The 19682-nt window shown below is 64.5% G+C and overlaps 2 protein-coding genes across 6 annotated transcripts; both read right to left on the reverse strand.

Moving 5' to 3' along the window:
- Positions 1 to 2957: 2957 nt before the first annotated feature.
- TEDC1 (tubulin epsilon and delta complex 1) lies at positions 2958 to 11411 on the reverse strand. Of its 5 annotated transcripts, none has more exons than XM_031669022.1 (10): positions 11256 to 11408; positions 10855 to 11115; positions 10678 to 10756; positions 10085 to 10287; positions 9656 to 9811; positions 8448 to 8546; positions 6327 to 6521; positions 5056 to 5142; positions 4545 to 4724; positions 2958 to 3595 (listed from the first exon to the last, which is right to left on the reverse strand). In XM_031669022.1, exons 2-10 carry the CDS (start codon positions 10993 to 10995, stop codon positions 3266 to 3268), a joined length of 1470 nt encoding a protein of 489 aa, XP_031524882.1. In that variant the 5' UTR covers positions 10996 to 11115; positions 11256 to 11408; the 3' UTR covers positions 2958 to 3265. The 5 variants fall into 5 exon arrangements, with proteins under 5 accessions (XP_031524882.1, XP_031524881.1, XP_009210679.2 ...); XM_031669021.1 differs by having other exon boundaries at positions 11169 to 11408; XM_009212415.4 differs by having other exon boundaries at positions 10855 to 11408.
- Positions 11412 to 13707: 2296 nt separating this feature from the next.
- On the reverse strand, positions 13708 to 16128 carry CRIP1 (cysteine rich protein 1). Its single transcript, XM_009212414.3, has 5 exons — positions 15188 to 16128; positions 14233 to 14327; positions 14105 to 14162; positions 13982 to 14027; positions 13708 to 13834 (listed from the first exon to the last, which is right to left on the reverse strand). The coding sequence occupies exons 1-4, from the start codon at positions 15225 to 15227 to the stop codon at positions 13987 to 13989; spliced, it is 234 nt and encodes a 77-aa protein (XP_009210678.1). The 5' UTR covers positions 15228 to 16128; the 3' UTR covers positions 13708 to 13834; positions 13982 to 13986.
- Between the last annotated feature and the right edge of the window lie 3554 nt (positions 16129 to 19682).

A 19682-nucleotide genomic window follows, 5' to 3' on the forward strand; every position in this document is an offset into this window, starting at 1 on the left:
GAGTTTGGACACCTCCCGACCACTCCGAGGACAGGGACGGCTGCACAGCCAGTGCGGGCACACGCAGGCCACAGGACAGGGCTGGCTGCAGAGCCAGTGCGCACACAGGCAGGGCTCACAGCACAGGATGGCTGCAGAGCCAGTGCGGGCACACAGGCAGGGCCACAGCACAGGGATGGCTGCAGAGCCAGTGCGGGCACACACGCAGGGCCACAGGACAGGGATGGCTGCAGAGCCAGTGCGGGCACACAGGCAGGGCCACAGCACAGGGATGGCTGCAGCCAAAGGGCACACACGCAGGGCCACAGGACAGGGATGGCTGCAGAGCCAGTGCGGGCACACACGCAGGGCCACACAGCTGGAGGCTGAGCCCAGGTACAGGACTTCACAGTTGCCAGCCACAACCACGCACAAGAACACGGTAGACATGTGGACTGAGCTTGCCAAACCTCATGAGATAACAGGAGCCACTCAGAAACACTTCTCTCCTGCCAGGCGCGGTGGCTCACGCCTGTAATCCCAGCACTTTGGGAGGTAGAGGCAGGCAGATCACGTGAGCCCGGGAGTTTGAGACCAGCGTGGGCAGCACGGTGAAACCCTGTGTCTACTTTAAACAATGAAAATACAAAAATTAGCTGGGCATGGTGGCACGCACCTGTAGTCCCAGCTACTCAGGAGGCTGAGGTGGGAGGATCACTTGATCCTGGGAGATCAAGGCTGCAGTGAGCTATGATTGTGCCACTGAGTGACAGAACAAGACCCTGTCTCAAAAAAAAAAAAAAAAAAAAAGCGGCGGCGCGAGGTGGCTCAAGCCTGTAATCCCAGCACTTTGGGAGGCCGAGACGGGCGGATCACGAGGTCAGGAGATCGAGACCATCCTGGCTAACATGGTGAAACCCCGTCTCTACTAAAAATACAAAAACTAGCCGGGTGAGGTGGCGGGCGCCTGTAGTCCCAGCTACTCTGGAGGCTGAGGCAGGAGAATGGCGTGAACCCGGGAGGCGGAGCTTGCAGTGAGCTGAGATCCGGCCACTGCACTCCAGCCTGGGCGACACGAGCAAGACTGTTTTTTTTTTAAAAAAAGAAGTTTCTAGTTTTGTTGAGTTTATTGCACTTTCCAGTGAGTGTACTTGGTCTCACGGGCCAGGTAACTTCTGCTGTTTCCCGCGAGGCCATCTTTACATGTCTTCCTGGGAAGCAAACTGCACTGTCCTTAGACGGACGCTGCCTCATCCGGGGTGCAAGGCCCTGCTGCCCCGGCCAGGCCAGCGCTGTGGCCTCCAGGGTGTTCCGTGGGTCTGGGGCAGGTCGCACGGCAGAGGGAAAGGCCTACAGCTGGCCTTATGACAGGAAGGCTATGGGGACAGAAGGGACGGGGGACTTGAGGATAACGGGCTCCTGAAGGCAGGGGAGGGAGGCAGGAGAGTGTCAGAGAAGCAGTGTTGTGAAGACCTCCATGCCTGCTCTGAGCTGGGGGCACACTGCCCTGCTTGCCCATCCAGCTTTAACCCTGTGGACTGGCAACCCCGGACCAACAGAATAAGAGGCTGTAACTTCAGGCAACTCAAGCCACTCCATGTGTGGTAACAGCTACAGCTGAAGGCCAGGGTCCCATCCCTGCGCCATCATGACAGGCAGCACCACAGCAAGCCTGGGTGGGTGCGCGGGGAGCCCTCCCGCAGGCCCTGGCCTCTCAGGCCCTCTCCACCGTCAGCATCACGGGCACACACACACCCGGGACTTGGACTGCCCTGAATTCACGCATCATATTGAGTGGTGACAACCCCATGACAAGCCTGCTTTTGCGTTCGTAAAACTCAAGTCCCCAAGGCCAGTGAGAGCCCGGTTCTGTGGTAGTTTATAAAAAGCAGGGCTTCAAGTGGACTTGCTCCCAGCACAAGAAGAGCCCTGTCCGGCAGTCGAGGGTGGCTGAGAGCACTGGGGACCTTCAGGGGCTGCAAGCGGAGGAAGGCTGAGGTCTGAGAGCCTGGAACAGAGCTGGAATCAACAGGTGCAGATGGCAGGAGCCCTTAGGAGGAGCTAGCGGAGGGGCCGGAGGGTGGAGCAGGCAGGGAGCATTTGCACAAGGCCTGGCAGCCCACAGGAGCCCAGCGGCATGAGAGGATCAGAGAGATGCTCCTGAAAGGGAGGCCCTGCGGGCCATGGCCAGGTCCTGCCGGTGCTCCTGGGGTCCGTGCATGGGAATGGGGAGGCAGGTGGCCTAGGCATGTCCAACCCCGGGACCAAGGAGGCCCAGACAGGCCGAGACTGGAGCTGGCGCCCGAGGTGTGCGCCGTCGCTCAGGCACAGGCCCCAGGCAGACGGGAAAGGTCCGGTGAGAGCATGTTCTGGCAGGGCGAACGGACGTGGCCTCGGGGCAGGGTTGGCAGGAGCCTGGAGGTGGTCCCACAAGCCCGTCTGCCCACCTCAGGTCAGAGTCCGACAGCCCCAGAAGAGAGGGGAGCCCAGCAAGGCAGGCAGGGCTGGAGCCTCAGGGCCACCTGTGCCTGCTGGTTGGGGGGTTGGGGGTGCTGTGAGGCTGAGCCTCCTTCCGCCAGGCTGGGGCTTGTCCCCCGGACACAGATGCTTCTTTGTCAGGGCAGAGCTGAGCTTGCTGGGCAGCCTCTGGAACAAAGCCCCTCTGTCCGAGCCGTGCCTCCCCACCCGGAGCACCACCTCCCAGGAAGGAGCAGAGCCCCAGGCTCCCATCCGGCGTACCCACCAGGCACAGCCATGGCCGGAGGGCGGGGGGCTGGGCCCACAGTGGAAGCCTGTGAAGGGGGGTAGGGCCAAGGCAATCCCACTCCAGGGAGGCCTGTGCCACCTCCCCATGGGCCTGGCACTCACCGGTCTAGGGAATGCATGTCCTCCAGCACCTGGCCAGCCCTACACTGGCCACCACGGCCCAGGGGCTCCTCCACACTCCCAGCCCCAAACAGGGAAACCTGAAAGGGTGGCAGAGGGAGGGCCGGCAGCCTCGCCCCACAGGAAAGCCACTACAATTTATTTCCGAGTTCCCTCCAGACCACCAGGCCGGGCCTGTCACGACCTCCTCAGGGCATCGGCCATTCCTGTCCCCAGTGCTGCTGGCCACGGGCCCGGGCTCTAGCAAGAGTCAGCCCAGCCCCAGCCCCTGGACTGAGCATGTGATGTGGGCTCTATCTGCATCGTCCCTGTGGCCACCTGGCCTTGGAATCTGCTCCTCCAGGACCCAGCCAGGCTGGGCCAGGGCAGGCTTCCGACATGAGGGCCCATCCACAGGCCCTCAGCGTCCAGGTGGCAGGATCCAGATGAGGCCAGGCAGGGCTCCCGCTAGCCTGGCCAGTTCCTGCCGACACTGTCCCTGTAGTTGACGTAGCACCGCCTCCAGGCAGGCCTCCTGGCTCCTCAGTGTCCTGATCAGCTCAGCTGCCCGCAGGTCCCGGTCGCCTGCTGCCCCATCCTCTCGTCTCACCAGTCGGTGTGGCCCATGGGCCGGGGCTGGGCCACTCTCTTGCTCCCAGCACCGCTGCAGAGCTCCCAGCTCCTTTTCCACAGTCTCCCGAGAGGCCCGCCGCGCGGCACTCCACTCTGGCCCCCGTCCACAGCCTCGAGCCTGCGTGGGAGACAATGGCAGTGGCTCTGTTCCCCCCAGGACACTAGCCTCAGGCCCCCTCGGCATCCCCTGGGCTGAGGGCGCCGCAGGCATGCAGGAAACACCCGTGCTCTTCAGAGAGGCTTACTGAAGATTTTAAGGGGAAAATCATGCTGGCAATTTATGTTAAAATTCCTCAGAAAGGCCGGGCGCGGTGGCTCAAGCCTGTAATCCCAGCACTTTGGGAGGCCGAGGCGGGCGGATCACGAGGTCAGGAGATCGAGACCATCCTGGCTAACATGGTGAAACCCCGTCTCTACTAAAAATACAAAAAAACTAGCCGGGCGTGGTGGCGGGCGCCTGTAGTCCCAGCTACTCGGAGGCTGAGGCAGGAGAATGGCCTGAACCTGGGAGGCGGAGCTTGCAGTGAGCCGAGAACGCGCCACTGCACTCCAGCCTGGGCGACAGAGCGAGACTCCGTCTGCGTCAAAAAAAAAAAAAAAAAAAAATTCCTCAGAAAAAGAAAATAGGTGGAGCCAACGCAGCCCTGTGTTCACAGCCATGAACCTGTGCAGCAGGTAAGAGGGCGGCTCTGTATTTGGGGTGGAAACCCAGGTGGCCACCAGCAGGTCAGACGGGTCCCAGGCAGGTGTGGAGAAGTGGCCACCACCCTGTGAATGCACGTGTGGCAGAGGCATGGGAGCAGCAGGACCCACACAGCACGGGCTTCCCTCCCTCATGCAAAGAATCAGAGAACAGATCTCCAGCAGGAGGGGCGGGGCCGTCTCGCAGCAGCTGCAGCTCCTCGCCAACTGCCCTCCCGCTCCCTCAGAGTGCGTGCCTGTAAGTGTGTCGCCTGCCATGCTTAATCAGATGCAACTGTAGGATTCAACAAGTCCAAAGCGCCCTCAGGTCTGCGGTTCCCCGAAGGTGGGGCTGGGCCAGTGCCCAGAGCGAGGCTGGCACTCACCTTGGCCTCCCAGGCCACCCGCCTGCGCTCCACAGCCTCCCGCAGCTCCTCCTCCAGGGTCTGCAGCTCCCGCACTACCAGCTCCAACTCGCCATCCCCGCACTCAGGGACCCAGGGCAGGAAGGTGGGCTGTGAAGCTGCAGCAGGTGCCTCCGGGGCACAGGTGCCCAGGACTGTGTCCTACAGAGACCCAAGTGAGACAGCGTGCACCAAGCCAAGGGGACAGAGGGACAGAGGGCGGGTTCCACAGTGGGCTGGATGCCACCATCTCAGCAGCCATGATGTCCAGAGAGGCATAAAGGCCACACTCTAGACGGCTGTGGAGCTGAGGACGGGGGCAGCGGTGGGCCTCCCCTGAAGGTGAGTGGAAATCCTAGAAAGAGCCTATGCTAGTTCTGTGGCCTCCCTAAAAGCCCCTCTTCCTGTCTGGAAAACAGGAAGATCCCCAACTCCCCACCTGGGGGCTGCTGCGGGAAGGGATGCCAGGGCAGGGGTGCGTAGGCTTCCTCACCATCCACTGCCAGAAGACCGGCTCTGCGCGCCGCCACGCCAGGACAGCCTCCAGGCGCCGGCTCTCACGCTCCAGAGTCCGCAGCAGCTGGAAGGCAAATGGCAGCTGGGCTAGAACCTCACACAGGACCCCGTGGACAGACAGTCGGATGGACAGCTGGACCCAGCGCCAACACCCTGCCCCTGCAGCCCTCCCCTGCCTGCACCCAGGTTCTCTGGCCAGAGTGATGAGCAAGGCACCCTGGTGCGGTGCAGACGCCACAGCCCACCTGTCCTTTCTGCAGCACAGGGCAGTCCCCATCCAATGCATGGCCAGGCCCTGCCTGTCAGGCAAGAGCTGGCCCTCCCCTCTGAGGACACCCGTTGTCCCCCACACCAGCCCCACTGCCAGTCCAACAGGTGCCTCTCAAGCCTAGACCTCTGCCCCACAGCCCTCACTGAATGGGGGCTGTATCCGGGGACTGCAGGAGGACAGGGAGGCGCCAAACTAAGGAGCAAGCCAGGCTCTCGGGCAGGGAAAACCCATGCCCTGTAACTTCAGGGACTCCCCTAAGTCTGCCTGGTGACCCAGGTGGCAGAAAAGGCAGAGCTGAGCAACACCTGACATTCCCAAGTGAAGGGTCAGGCAGGGCCAGGAGACCCCGCCCTGCCTGCCCCATGGCCCTGCACAAAGGTACCTGCCCACAGACAGGCGGCTGGACATAGCAGCTGCTCTGCCCACACACAGAAGGCCTCCCAGGTTCACTTATGGGCTATCTGCACCAGTGACCTCAGGCCCTGGGGCAGGGGACCCCTGCTAGGGACAGGCCCTCTACCCCTGAATCCTGCCCCACTCCACCCCTGCTTCCCCCGGGAACCCAGCGTGTGGAGCAGGCTGCAGGAGCCTGGGCCTCCAGCAGTGGGCTGGGGGGCAGATAGGGACGGCCCTGAACACCAGGCCCAACCCAGCCCACCTGGGGCGGAGCAGAGCAGAGGCAGGCAGGCCCATGGTCAGAGAATATGAGGACAGGCAAGTCTGTGGGCGGCGTGGGAGGTGGAAAAGGCTGGTGCCAGGGGCTGCAGCCCACCTGCCCACCCAGGCAGGCCACGAGAAGAGCAAAGACCTCTACCTTGGGGAGAGTCACTTAAACATACCTAACAGAAGGCAATCACCGCAGTTCCCAAGAAGGGCCAGGGGCGGGAGCAGGCAGGAGAGGAGGGGCAAACATGCCCCCTTCCACCCACCCCCAAGTCCTGTGGTCTCCACTGCCCTGCCAGCCTCCCTCCACTTACCACCCTAAGAGGGGAGAGGAGGCTGCAGGCTGAGGCCCCACCAGGATCCAAGGGAGCTGCCCAGTCACCCGGCAACAGGCGTGGTACCAGCCACAGATCATTCCAGAAGGTTCTGGGACCCATCCCAGGAGTGCAGAAGTGCAGGCCCTTTGGGTAGGCCAGGTCCAGGTTTTGGGCGGCTCCCGCTCCAGAAACCTTGGAAGGAAGCTGGGCATGGTCCCAGTCCCCCTGGCCAGTGCCACATGCAGCCTCCGGGAGAGGGAGGGGCCTCACTTCCAGGCCCCCCAGCCCACCACAGAGAGTGGTCCCACAGAGGCATCGGGGAGGAGCAGGCTGGGGCTAGGGCAGCCTCTGCTCCTCCCCAACCCAGGGGTCCCAGGGGCCAGAAGCCTGGGCTTCGCTGAGCTGCCTCTACAAGACAGGTAGGGCAAGGGCAGACCAGGACGCCCAGATGCTGCCTCAGCACCACCAACGCCAGTGCAGGCCGACTGGGTGGGCGCCAGCCCGGCCTCAGCCAGGGACACAGGCCCAGCTGGTACCAGCGGCCAGGCAGGAATCAGGGGCTGGGCCCTGTGAGCCCACAAGTGAGGCATGCAATCCCGCAGACTTTGGCTGCAGAGCTGGAACCCACGGGCCCTTGCCACGAACAGGAAGCCCCAGCAGACACAAGACTAGGGGCCAGGAGCCAGGCCATCCGCCTCTGACCCCTGGATCCCCCTGAGCAGGCCTGGGATGAGGTACAGGGGCCAAGTCTCTGGGGTTGGAGAGGAAAGAGGCAGAGAAGGGGGACTGGGCCTGGAAGAAATCACACCAGCCCTGAGCCTCTGCCCTCCTGCCCGGCCATATGCATCTGGAGCAGCAGGGCAGTGTCAGCCCATCACTCAGCACAGCACAGAGCCCAGCCTAAGTGCATGGCTCACGCCTATAATCCCAGCACTCTGGGAGCTCGAGGCAGGTGGATCACCAGAGGTCAGCAGTTCGAGATCAGCCTGGCCAACGTGGCAAAACCCCGTCTCTACTAAAAATACAAAAAAACTAGCCAGATGTGGTGGCAGGTGCCTGTAGTCCCAGCTACTCAGAAAGTTGAGATAGGAAAATCGCTTAAACCCAGGAGGCGGAGGTTGCAGTGAGCCGAGACTGTGCCACTGTGTCTAGGTGACAGAGCAAGACTCTGTCTCAAATAAATAAAATAAATAAAAAGAGTGGCAGCCAGCCCTGCTCTTTCTCCTGAAAATAAACCAGATAAGAGAAAAAAGCCAGTGATGATGGGCGGGCAGACCCCCAGAAAGAAAGATGGGGATGGAAAGCCAGCAGCAGGGTGAGAGGAAGCGGCCATCCCTGGCGAAGATGCCTGGGGCTAGGTCAACCCTGACATTTTGGTTAGTGCTCCAGTAGCCCCAGTCACAGCAGGACGCTGTCTGCCCAAGGTCACATGGCCACCTGGGGTTCAGAACCAGGCTTTCCTCCAGGTCTGTGCTATCCAAGGCCCAGGATCTGCCCGGGACCACAGAGACCCCGTCACCTGGGGCAGGCCTGCCTAGAAAGTGCTGTGCCCCCTGGGTGGTCCCAGTGTAGCAAGCAGAACGGGGCCTGCAAGTCTCCAGGGCCTATGCAGCTGGCTCCAGCTTGGCAGGCTCGGCCCAGCACACCCCATGTGGGCCTGGCCTTGGGCTCTGAAGGGTAGTTGTCCCCTCCCAGTCAGCCCTGTGCTGTGTGGGCTAGCCCCCCACACCCCTAGGTGCCCCCTGACACACCAGGTGAGACCCGCTTGAGACGCCAACACCACCAGCTCACACCTGAGGTCCGTGTTCCTTTATCCCAACAGCCTGCCCTCAGCCAGCTGCCAGTGCAACCCAGGCTCCTGCATCCCGGGCCCCCGCCCACGCCACATCTCGATTTGTGGAAGGGAAGGATTAGTGGCCCATGAGGCCAGGAGAGGCCCAGAGAATCTGTCAGTCACACAGTCTGACAATAACCAGTGGCGGACATGCACAGACACCCACCTCAGGAGGCCCAAGAGCTGCCACGCCCCCCACAGGCCGCTCCCACCTTGGGCGGTGCCCCCACTGCCCTCCCCACCGCCGCCCAAGCCCATTCTGGAAGCAACTTGCCGGCCCTCACCTTCTGGCCTCCCTCTGGGTCCCTGAGCATCTCCGCTTCAGTGACAGACAGATGGCCAAGGTTCTGGTCGCTGTGGCAGCCGCGTGTGTACAGGTGAATCTGAAATAGGCAGTGCAGACCCCGGGCTGAGTGGGAGTCAAGCACCTCCCCCAACACTGAGTCTTCACCACTCCAGGGAGGTCGGCCGTCAGAGCCCACCTCACAGATAACAAGAGAGGGCTCGGAGAAAGCCACTTCCTGCCTGAGGTTGGCGGGGCTGGGCTGGGTGCAGAACAACCATCAGCACCGCTGGGGCCTGCTGAATGGGGGCGCCAGGCAATCTCACTGATGGCCTCCCCACCCCGCCCAGCTCCCAGGCAGGAGCAAGATTGCAGTAGGTTGCCCTGGCTTCCCCAGCAGCGTGAGGGGAACAGCCTCTGGACAGGCACAGCAGTTCAGCCAGACTCACAGTGTGAACATGAACGATTGCTTGGATCTAGGGGAATGGGGAGGGCTCTCCAGCAAAGGGAGGCTGGAAGGTGACACAGAGAGTCACAGGTAGGCACGTAAGCGGAGCAGCTGGTGTCAAGGCCAAGCCTGATGGGGTGAGAGGTCCCTGGAAAGGCCAGCTGAGCAACAGACCCTCTGCAAGGGTGGGAATGGGGGGTCTCCAAGGAGCCCCGCACTGGTGGGAGCCACAGAACCACCTGTCAGCCCTGGCCGCACAGTGGACATGCTGCTGGGTACCTGTGCCCCTGAGCCAGCCCCTACCACCTTCAGGGACCCACAGGAGCTGCCCACCCCACAAGTCAGCCCCCACTAGGATGTGGTGGGAGCAAGGGCTGCCCTCCTCCCCTCCAGTGCCCAGGAAGCAGTGGCTTTCATGGCACACAGCCCATCCCACTGTTTAGCAACACAGAGCTGGAAGGCCACTGGTGACTTTTGGGAACAACAAGACAAATTCTGTGGGCTCTCTGACAGCAGTTTCTGCCCACCACTGCCCACCCCACTGGGTTCCCTGCCCAACCCTGCCCACCCCATCCTACCCTGGACCCCTGCAAAGACCACCTGGAACCACGAGATCAGGCTCTGGGTAAGCCCAGGGCAGGAAGGCCCACATCCAGTCAAAAGCCTGTGCCGGGCCTCATAGGACAGGCTGGAGGGACTGGCAGCTAGTGGCTTGCAGCACGGGACGCAGCCCCTGGGTGGAAGCCCTGTGCCAGCTCTACCTTGCTCAGGAGGGCGCACTGCTCCTGCTGACTGGACACCAGCTGGCGCCACCGGAACCGCAGCTTTCCCATCAACCACTGCACATGGCGGACATCCACAGGACCCTCTGCTTCCATGTGGGGTGCAGGTGGGACAAGGCTGGCCAGGGCCTCACACTGGAGAGGAGTATAAGGGTCAGGCCCTGCTTCCACCCCACACTACCCCCAAGGAAGGACCAGGATGGAGATGGGAGTGGAGGCACAGCCAAGAACAATGGGTGCTCCTTGCACAGGGAATCTCCGTGCTTTCAGCCGGGCAGCTGGGTAACCCCTTATAGAACTGCCCGGAGGGGCAAAGCAGACACAGAGGGGACTGTCCCAGGCCTGCCCTTGCTCTGACCCCAGGAGTTGAGACCAGAGCTGGCTTGGCTTACCCTCACCCACACGGACCTGGCACACAGTCATCTCGTCACCCAGAGGCACTCGGGTCTGGGCCAGCATCTGCTCAGGCACAGGTCCTCGGGCCAAGAGCCAGGACAGAGCCAGTAGCAGCTCCCGGCTGCCCTGCGAGCCATCCTCAGGTAGTTGTGCCAGTGCCAGCCTCGGGTAGCCCTGGGAGCACAGTGCTGACTTCACCAAGCGGGCTTGGACCTCTAGGACAGAAGAGTACCACCTTAGGGGGACCACCTGCCTGGAGGTGACACCACCTGGATCCCTCCAGAGATCCCCACAGGTCACTCGAGCAGAAGCTCAAGATCTAGTTCAGAAGAGATGATGGTGGGAAAGCTGGAACTCAGACCAAGATGAGGAGACCAGAGCTCAACGGGGACGTCCCCAAGGCTTTGTACGAGTAGAAGCCGGTGCTACCCAAGGGAGTGGAGCTAGGGCCCGTCAGGGGGCGCGGCTTACTGGGGAAGCTGGAGCTTTGAGCGGCAGGCGGGGTCAGTGTTACCGGGTTGGGTGGGGGCTAGAGCCCGTCGGGGCGGGACTTACTGGGAAGGCGGGGCTTTACCGGCGCAGGCGGGGCCAGGAGCGGGGCTTACCCAGGGCGATCGAGGCCAAGGCGTTGCCCGCAGGGAGTGGGGAGAGCACGCGGAAGAGGAGCTGCCAGAGCGCGGAGGTCTGCGAAAATAAAAAGCGGGCGGTCAGCGGAGCCGGCTCAACTCCCTGCGAGGGCCCGGGACCCCACCCGGCCCGGCTGCCCTCCGCGCGAGCGTCACCGCTTCCGGACGGTCGAACTTGGCGCGGCGGAAGATCTCGGGTCTGGGTCCCGAGGGCAGCGACCGACTCAAAGCGGCGATGGCCTCAGGGAGGGCCCCGGCCCGGGCCCCAGCCGCAGGGTCCACCCGCCGCCTCCGCATGCAGCCAGCACCAGCGTCTTCCTGCGGCCGCCGCGGCCCGGGACCTGCGTCCAATCACCGCACGGGCCGGGTCTACTGCCGCGGCTGGGACTTCCACCCAATCACCGCGCCGGCTAGGACCTGAGTCCACTCACGGCACGGGTCCAGCGCCCAATCACCGCGCCGGCTGGGACCTGAGTCCAATCACAGCACGGGCTTGGTCCAGCGCCCAATCACCGCGCCGGCTGGGACCTGCGCCCACTCACCGCGCCGGCTGGGACCTGAGTCCAATCACGGCACGGGCTTGGTCCAGCGTCCAATCACCGCGCCGGCTGGGACCTGCGCCCAATCACCGCGCCGGCTGGGACCTGAGTCCACTCACGGCACGGGCTTGGTCCAGCGCCCAATCACCGCGCCGGCTGGGACCTGCGCCCAATCACTGCGCTGGCCGGATAGGCCCCACCTGCCGCAGGCCCGCCTTCGTGGCCAAGCCCAGTGAACGGTTCCCCTGGAGTTTGAGTGTAGTCCGTTCTGTTTCGTGCGGACCCACTTCCGGGCTCCTGGCAGGGCAGTCGATATGGAGAACTCCACGGAGTCCGCCCTTGCCGGCTCAATCGTCACGACACCCGACACCCCGTCTCGCTCAGGCCCCACCCATCAGCGCCTCACGCCCCTGGCAACCTAGCAACCGCCGGGCGGGAGCGCGCAGACTCCGGAAGGCGCCCCGTGGGGCTGCGCACGCAGCCGGAGCTGACAAGCCCCGCCCCATCGCGCCGCCTTCCCGGCCGGGCCGCCAGGAGGCGCCCAGAGCCCGCCGCGCCGCACAGTGAAGATCCCAGCGCGGCCGGCCCCTGGCTTCTGGCGCGAGGTCCCGGGCAGCTCCCGAGTCCCGAACGCGCGGCCCGAGCCCGCAGCCGCCTCCTCCAGTGCTCCTGGTCCTCGCCCGCCCGCGGCAGCGCTTCTCTCTGCCGCCGCCACGGAGCAGCCCCGGAGGAAGCCGACGCACGGAAGCAGCTGCTTCCCGGTCGCCGCTGAGCCGGGCCCGCGTGCACGGGCGGCCCCAAAAGGCGCGGGCTGGGAAGAACGCGGGGCTGTCTGCGGGGATAGAAGGTCGGGCTGGCTCCTGGCCAGCGGCGCCTCCGGGCATTCGTGAAGACCCCGGGTCGCGCGTCACCGGAGCTGTTCCCGCGATGCACCTGCACCTCTCGGGGCTGCGAGGACGGCGGCGAAGGCGCGGGGGAGGGAAACTCAGTCCTCCCTGGACCCCCAGCCTTGGCTGGCCGCGCCCACGCGAGGCGCAGCCGGAGAGGTCCCGGCCCCACCTCCCTCCCCGGCCTCTTTCGCCCCCGACCTCCTCCTCCAGGCAGCCCTTCCGGCCCCGCCTCGGGGCCCCCACCCGAGCAAGCCCCTCCTCTCCCTCCCCGCCCACCCCCGTCCTTCCCCGCCCGCAGCCTCCTTCCCTCCGGCGCACCGCGACCTCCTTCATGGCGCCAGTAGGAAGGCTGCGCTCCTCACCCCGCCCACACGGGTTCCTTGAAGCTAAGGGGCCTCCTCCTCGGAGCACCTACTGCACCTGCCGAGCTACAGGGCGGCGGGAGCCAGGGGGATGGGAGCAGGGGGTGGGGAACCGCGGCGCCACAGGAACTTGGCAGGAAGCGTGGGGGAGATGGCGGAGCACCTCTGCGGCCTTGTTCAGCGCTCTCCCAACCCTCGAGCTTGCGGATTTTTCTCTGCACCAGGTGTCGCTGAGTCTCAAAGATCTCAGTTCCCTCAGCTCCACCCACCACCGTCCAACCAGAAACCAGCCTCACCTCAGCACCCCCAGCGCCCTCCCCTCCCCTGCCCCCATCCCATCAAAAGTGCTGTGGCTCCCAGCTCTTGGAATTCCAGGAATCCCCCAATCACCCCCACACACCCCACCCTGCGGGCCGCCCTAGACTGCCCCCACAGCACCTGTCAGCTGAGCCTGCAGCACACCCACCACAGCCCTAAGTCAGTGCGTACCTGGAGGGATGGCCTTCTACCAAGGCCGGAATCTAAGTGGCCAGTGTGGGGAAGGGGGTCTCTGAAGGTGGCCAGTCAGCAGCGGCTGGCTGAGGTTAGCAAGGGTTTCCAGAAGGCCCCCCAGCCCCTGTGCACGGCCAGTACTCAAGTTCCCCAATGGACGCCAGGCCACTGGGTAAGTCCCTGGGCTCAGGGTAGATGGCAGATGAGGACACACGTGGGGCAGTGGTGCCTCATCAGGCCCCTGCAGAAGCTGGGCCTGGCCTGGAGGGGTGAGGAATGAGGACAGGGTTGGGGGGGTGGAAAGGAGGAAGGCCGGGAGTCCCCACGACTCCCCCAGTACCTCTCAGAAAGGGAGCCAGTATGAGCTGATTCACCCGCTGACCGGAGGCCCGTCCCACCCGCCTCCAGGCCTCTCAGCCTGCTGAGCCTTTGGCTGGGGTCCTGCAGAGCCGCTCTCCCCACTCCCATAAGGCCAGGAGGGCTCAGGGGCACTTCTGAGGGTCTGGGAGTTGCAGAGGTGAACTCAGAGTGCCAGGGCTGGGTGTGGGCTGTCTAGGGTGGCCTGGACTCACCCTGCACAGGGAGCCCTGGCCTATGAGACCCTGGAACAGCCCCCTGGCGAGGGCAATAGGCAGCAGAAGGGCAGGCGCCGGTGACAGCCTGCAGCCAGAGCCTCGCTGCAGCTCCCTTGGCATGCCCCAGCACACACGTGCACGCACACACAGGTTTTCCAAGTGTTACGGTTTATTGAGGGCATTAGGGGTTACAAGGGAGCTCTGGGCATCTGGGGGCAAGTCCTGGCATTTGCCTGGACAGTGGCCCAGCAAGCAGCCAAGGATGGGGTCTCCACCACCTGTGCAAAGAGAGACAGGCACAAACGTGAGTGCAGCGTCCACAGCCTCCCCTTGGGCCCCACGAGTGGTCAGGCCTCCCTGGGAGGGGGCATCCCCATCCTGAGGGTGGAACCAGGGGCCAGGATGGGGGGTGGGGTCCTACCTACCAGGTTTACTTGAAAGTGTGGCTCTCGGCTCCACCCCGCCCAAAGCCTGCAGAGAAGGTGGAAAAAGTCAACAGGTTGGGGTGGAGGAGGCAGTGGGGTGGGGCGGGGACGAAGGGAGCATACCTTTAGGCCCAAACATGGCTGCATAGCAGGGGTGGTTGCAGTAGGGTTTGCCTTCGTGCTGCAAGGAGAAGGGCCGTGAGAGGGTGCCATCACCCGTGGCCCCTGCCACCAGGGTAGGTCCCACCTACCTCAGCGTGGCCCCCAGAGGTCAGCGTCTTCCCACATTTCTCGCACTTCAGGCAAGGCCGATGCCAGTCCTTGCCCAGAGAGGTCACCCTCTCGGCTGCAGACGCACAGACAGGCCCCGGTGAGACGCTGCGGGACGCGGTGCCCGCCCACCACTGGCGTACCCGCCTCTTGCAGCCAGCTCTGCCCAGGGTCCTGTGCACTTGGGCTGTATCCGCCCAGCCTGGCAGCCCACCCTAAGGTCTCAGCACCGCCATGAGGGGGACATCTCCAATCTCCAGAGCCAATACAACCAAACAAAGCGCGGGGTCGCTGGTCCCCGGGGCACTTGCGGGTGCGGCCTGGAGTCTTGCTCCTGAGGGCTGGGTGGGGCTGGAGGGCGGGGCCGAGGGTCAGGGGTTGCGGCTTAGGTCAGCAGGGCCTGGGCCTGGCTGCCGGCTTTCAGCCCCGGGCCTCTGCGGTGGCAAGGGTGGAGCCTGCGAGAGCCTTTCTTGGCGGGGACTGGGGTGACTTCCCACTTCCTTCCTCCCCTGGGGGCGTGCGCGCGCGGGGCAGGAAGGAGAGCGCCCGGGATCGCGCCCCGGGCGTCGGTTTCCGCGTCTGTTTCTACTTAGCGCTGAGAGGCGCGGCCCAGCCCTGCGTTCCTTCCAGCCCTGCGGGTCCCCCACCCAGGGTGCGTCCGAGAAGAGACGGAAGAGACCGTAGGACCCAGAGACGGGGAGGCTCTGAGTCAGAGATAGCCCGCCGAGCGCAGCAAGACCGCGAACAGGCAGAGATCGCCAGAGCCCTCGGACACAGGGGTCCCCACCCTCATCCCGGGGCAGGCGGCGGGCCAGGCTGAGGCGTGTGCCCCGGAGAGGCGCCCAGGGGACCCAGCGCCCTCGGTCCTCCTGAGAGGCCCCCAGCCCCGTCGCCCCCTTAGCGGCTGCTCCTCGCGGGGCCGGTGGGCGCGCTCACCGAAGTACACCTCCTTGTTGCACTTGGGGCACTTGGGCATGGCGGCTCCGGGTCCGGTGCAGGCGGCAGCGGCTGGGGCGCACGGGCTGCAGGCGCGGGACTGGGAGGGTCCGGCCCGGTCCGTGCCTTTGAGGGACCCCGGGACCCCGCCCCTTGGAGACCCCGCCCCTCGCGCCCCGCCCCCTGAACCCAGGACTTGGACCCTGGGGACCTCGAATCTAGGCCCAGGGCCCGAGAAAGATCATCTGGTCCACCCCCGCCTTCAGGCAGGACCCAGACCTGACTGAGGACGGAGCGCGGGGGGCAGGGGGCCATGGGGACTTCCTGAGGGAGTGCAGCTCCTTAGGCGAGTTCAAACCGCGCCCCTAACCCAGCGCTGTGATGTCTCCCGGGTCCAGGATCCCGGGCAAAAGGCTCCCCCGCAGCAGGAAGCGCCGCTCCCACCCCCAGCCCTGCCCCGCCGGCACCCGCCGGATCCCCATATCTGTCCGGGCCAGGACTGGAGCAAACACCACTAAAATGCAAAGAGATGCAAAGCGGCCGGCGCACTGATCCTGCCCTCCCCAGGACGGAGGGCGGGTGACAATTGCTGGAGAGCCCCCGCTGTTGCCCCCCACCGAGGAACCCACTCTGGCCTTCCATCTCACGCAGGGTTAGGAGGCCGCCCCTCTCAGTCCCCTCACCCCCAAGGGACGTCCCCGCCTCTGCTAGCTCCGCTGACCTCCGCTGCTCTGGAAGGTCCGTCGGACCGCAGCGGAAACTCCCAGCGAGGGGAGCTGTAGCTTGAGGACCGATCGGCTGCGGGGGCTGGGGTTTCGGCCGGCAAAGGAAAGTTCAGCCACCCCCAGGCCGGCTCGGAGATGCTCGGGCCGGGCGTAGGGAGGGGCCCTTATCTCTGCGGGAAGCGCCCAGGGAGGCCAAAGCGGTCCAAGTCCGCTGCTCAGTTGAGGCGGAGGATGGCCCCGGTGCCAGGCGGAGGCTGGCCCGCCTCACCTGCCCCCGAGATTCAGGAGGGCCGAGGGGGCTGCGCTGTCCTCAGGCTTTGGGGTCAGCCCTCCAGCTGACCGGCCAGCCTCAGGAAGGGGGCCCGGGTCACTGTCAGCCCCCTTTCCTCTCGCTGGGCAGGGGAGCCCTCTCCCTGCAGGCCCTTCACCTCCGTGCTTCGTGGAGCCTGTGCCCAAGCTCCCACAGCACAAGGGCCGTCCTGCCCTTCCTCCCCACCCACCATCCCTCCTGTCAGCCATGTTAACCAGTGTCCTTATCTGCCCTCGATCTCCACTGGGCCTGTGCCGGCCCTGTCCCTGCCAGGGGTGCTGTAAACCATCGTCCCAGGCCCCAGGAGCTGCTGGCCTACCCCTGAAGGGCACTTAGCCCTAACTGCACCTGTGATCCCAACCTCACCTTCCCTGAAGCCCACCGCCCCACTGTCAGCACCTCGAGGCCTGCACTGAGAGGAAGAGAAACCACCTGCCCTGCCCTGTTCGCCACCAGGTCCCCAGCTTGGGGAGAGGGCAGGGGCAGCAGGGCTGTAGGACAGCCAAGGCCAGACGGCACGGAGGCCACACTTCAGAGAGCCCCACACCAGCACACCCAGCCCAACGGCACATCCTGCTTGCCCTCCTCCTGGCGCCCCTAAGGCCACAGTTCTGTCCCTGACTGGGCTAAGTCCTGGGGTCTGATAGGACATTCTACAGGGGCCCATCGGAGCCCTCCCCATCCCCTGTTCTGAGACCCCTCAGAGGTAAGGTTTCCAGAGCAGGGGTGCACTCCTGTCCTGCAACCTTGGAACCCCCAGTCTCCAGCCCATGAACCTTGAAACCCACTCTCAGGTCTGGGCCCACCTGCCATCTCCACTGAGTGTGGGGCGCCGTGGGACAAACCTGCAGACAGGCAGAGGGAGAGACCAGGGGAACCTAGACAGTCTTGGGGAGGCCGGGGGCTCTGTCACTGCACTTCCCCTGGGGTGTGCGCTGCCCACAAGCCCCAGGGTGCCCAGCACCACTGTCCACACCCCCACTAGGATGATGTGCTCCGGCTGCAGAGGTGCAGGGCAAGTGCCTGATGCACACGTGTGTGCCGGGTGCCTGCGGACATACCTGTGTGTGGGCGTGTCCATCGGGGGTCTCTGGGGTCCCCGCGAGTGTGTGTGCGATCCCTCTCGCAGTTGGCCGCCCATGTTTCTGTAAAGCCCCCGCCCCCAGCCCATCCCAGCTCCTCGCCCAGTGACTTGCAGCTCATGTAGGGACATTAGCCAGGGCAGATGGGGACAATGACCCAGTCCTTGTCCTCCCCTCTACCCACCCCCCAGGGATGGTCCCTTCCCCCACACTCTGGACTCCAACCCGCCCTGCCAATGGGGGAGCCCCTCCTTGAAAACCAGGGTGATGAGTCCATTCCTGGCCTTCCCTGCTGTTGCTTCCTGTCGCCATGGTCACGGGTGGGGTGGGAGGCAGGATGCCCTCCCTGTGGGGCCGTGCCTTCTGTGTTGGCTCACAGCAGTTTTTCCAGATACTCAACTCAGACACCCACACTTACAAACACAGATACACACAGACACATGCAGAGATACAGGCACACACTCACTGACACAGAGATAACACAGAGACACACACAGTCACAATCCCTGGAACCCTCCCTAAACTTCAGCCACAGACTGATGTGCCCCTCAAACCCCCTTTCTCCTGCGCTCCCCATCCACCCTGTGCTCTGGGGGTGGGGGCCCCTCATCAGCTGCAGGACCTCAGCTTCCAGTTCCTTTCTCCACCCACACTCCATGTTCAGGCCATCCCACCCCCAAGGCCCACACCCATCTGCGCAGGTCGGGGTCCTGCCAGCTTCTGCGACACGCTGCCCCAGACCGGCCCCAGCCCAGGCACTAGGCCTCCGGCTTTGTCAGCTCACCTGGCTCTCACCTGGCCAGGGATGCAGCAGGGACCTGGGGCGGGGCACTGACCTGGTCCATGGGGCCAGCCTGACTCAGGCCCCCTGGGCTGGCTGGAGACCCCAGCCCCTGCCCCTCTCAGCCCACTCTGCAGAGTGCTGGTGGCATTTGTTGCAGGAACAGAGGACAGAGTGGTCGGGACAGGGACACAGAGCTCGCCAGCTACTTGCCTCAGGCTGCCTCTATGCCCAGAACATTCCACCCTGCAGCTGGACAGCAAGAGGGCCCTAGACCTGGAGGTGGCGGGGGCTGCTGCAGGGTTCCAGGTGCATCGCCGAGGCCTCCTTGGTCTACTCAGCCCACCCTCTGCACACATCTTTGCGCTCTGGCCTGCTCCTGCTGGCCTTCTGGCTGAAGCCCATAGGGGATGGGGTGCGGCAGCCTGCAGCCAGGCCTGGGCTCCAGGAACCAGGGTGACCCAAGAGGCAGGGCTGAGCCCCACTGTCCCTGAGGAATCCCACCGTCCACCCCTCTAGGAACATTTTGCTCCTGTGGGCCCACAGCCCCTTCATCTGCAGACTCAGCTTGGGGACTCGCCTTGAGACCGCCCCTCCTTGTCCTTGGAGCCCTCCCCACCACCTCCTCTTGCCCCATGCCCAGGCTGAGGGTGTGGGCAGGTGTGAGGTGCCCTCCTGAGGCTGCAGGCCAGCCAGGCCTCTCCTGGACACTCTGCAACCAGGTGCCCTGCATTGCCAATAAGCACGCCAGGACAGCGCAGAGCCGGCAACGCCCAGTTCAGGCCTCCCCAGGGCCCACCTCCCTGCCCCTCCCGCTGGGCCCAGCTGAGTCTCAGACACTCCCAAGTTCCCAGGGTCTATTTTCAGCTGCTTGTCTCCCGGGACCCCCTGTCTGGCCTGTGGTCTGGCCCCAGTTGACTGTGCTGAGCCCAATGGCCATTCCTACCCTGGGCAGACCCAGCATGGGGCTGGGATGGGACAGGCTTACGAGACAGGCCCCTCCTGTCCTCTGGGCCTCACCTCCAGCCCCGAGCAGGTGGGAAGGCTGCCCGGTTCCTCCTCTCCCAGAGCAGACACGGCAAAGTGTGGAAGGAGGGGGCTCCCTCAGCCAGCCCTGCCCCCAACAGGGCTGCACCCCTGCCTGGGCTCCACAGACCGGCCAGATGGGGTGCCCCTGCCCTCCTTCCCCTCCCGTGAGACTGGGCCTAGCACCCAGCATCCTATAGTCATAGCCCAGGAATTCCACACCCGCCTGGTAGCTGGACCCCACACCCCCACTGGAAGCCCATCAAGCGCTGGGAAAAGTGCTGCCCACACCTGACCATCCTGGTCCCCAGCCTGCCCTTGCCTGTGCCCAGCCCTCCACGGTCCAGAGCCAGGGACCCACAGCACTGGGTGATTTCCTCACATCCACCTCTCTGGTGGCGGGGGAGCGGGGGTACCCAGGGCTGATGCTGTGGTCACTGGCTCAGGGGAGACTGGGCAGGGGCTGAAGGAAGGGTGCTGGGGGTCCGGGGCAGGGGCCAGAAGAAGTGGAGACAGGGGTAGTTGCAGGCTGAGCTGGCCCCACAAAGATGCCTGGCTGGGGGCACCAGTG

Source organism: Papio anubis, chromosome 7, assembly GCF_008728515.1.
Source record: "Papio anubis isolate 15944 chromosome 7, Panubis1.0, whole genome shotgun sequence".
Classification (NCBI taxonomy): domain Eukaryota; kingdom Metazoa; phylum Chordata; class Mammalia; order Primates; family Cercopithecidae; genus Papio; species Papio anubis.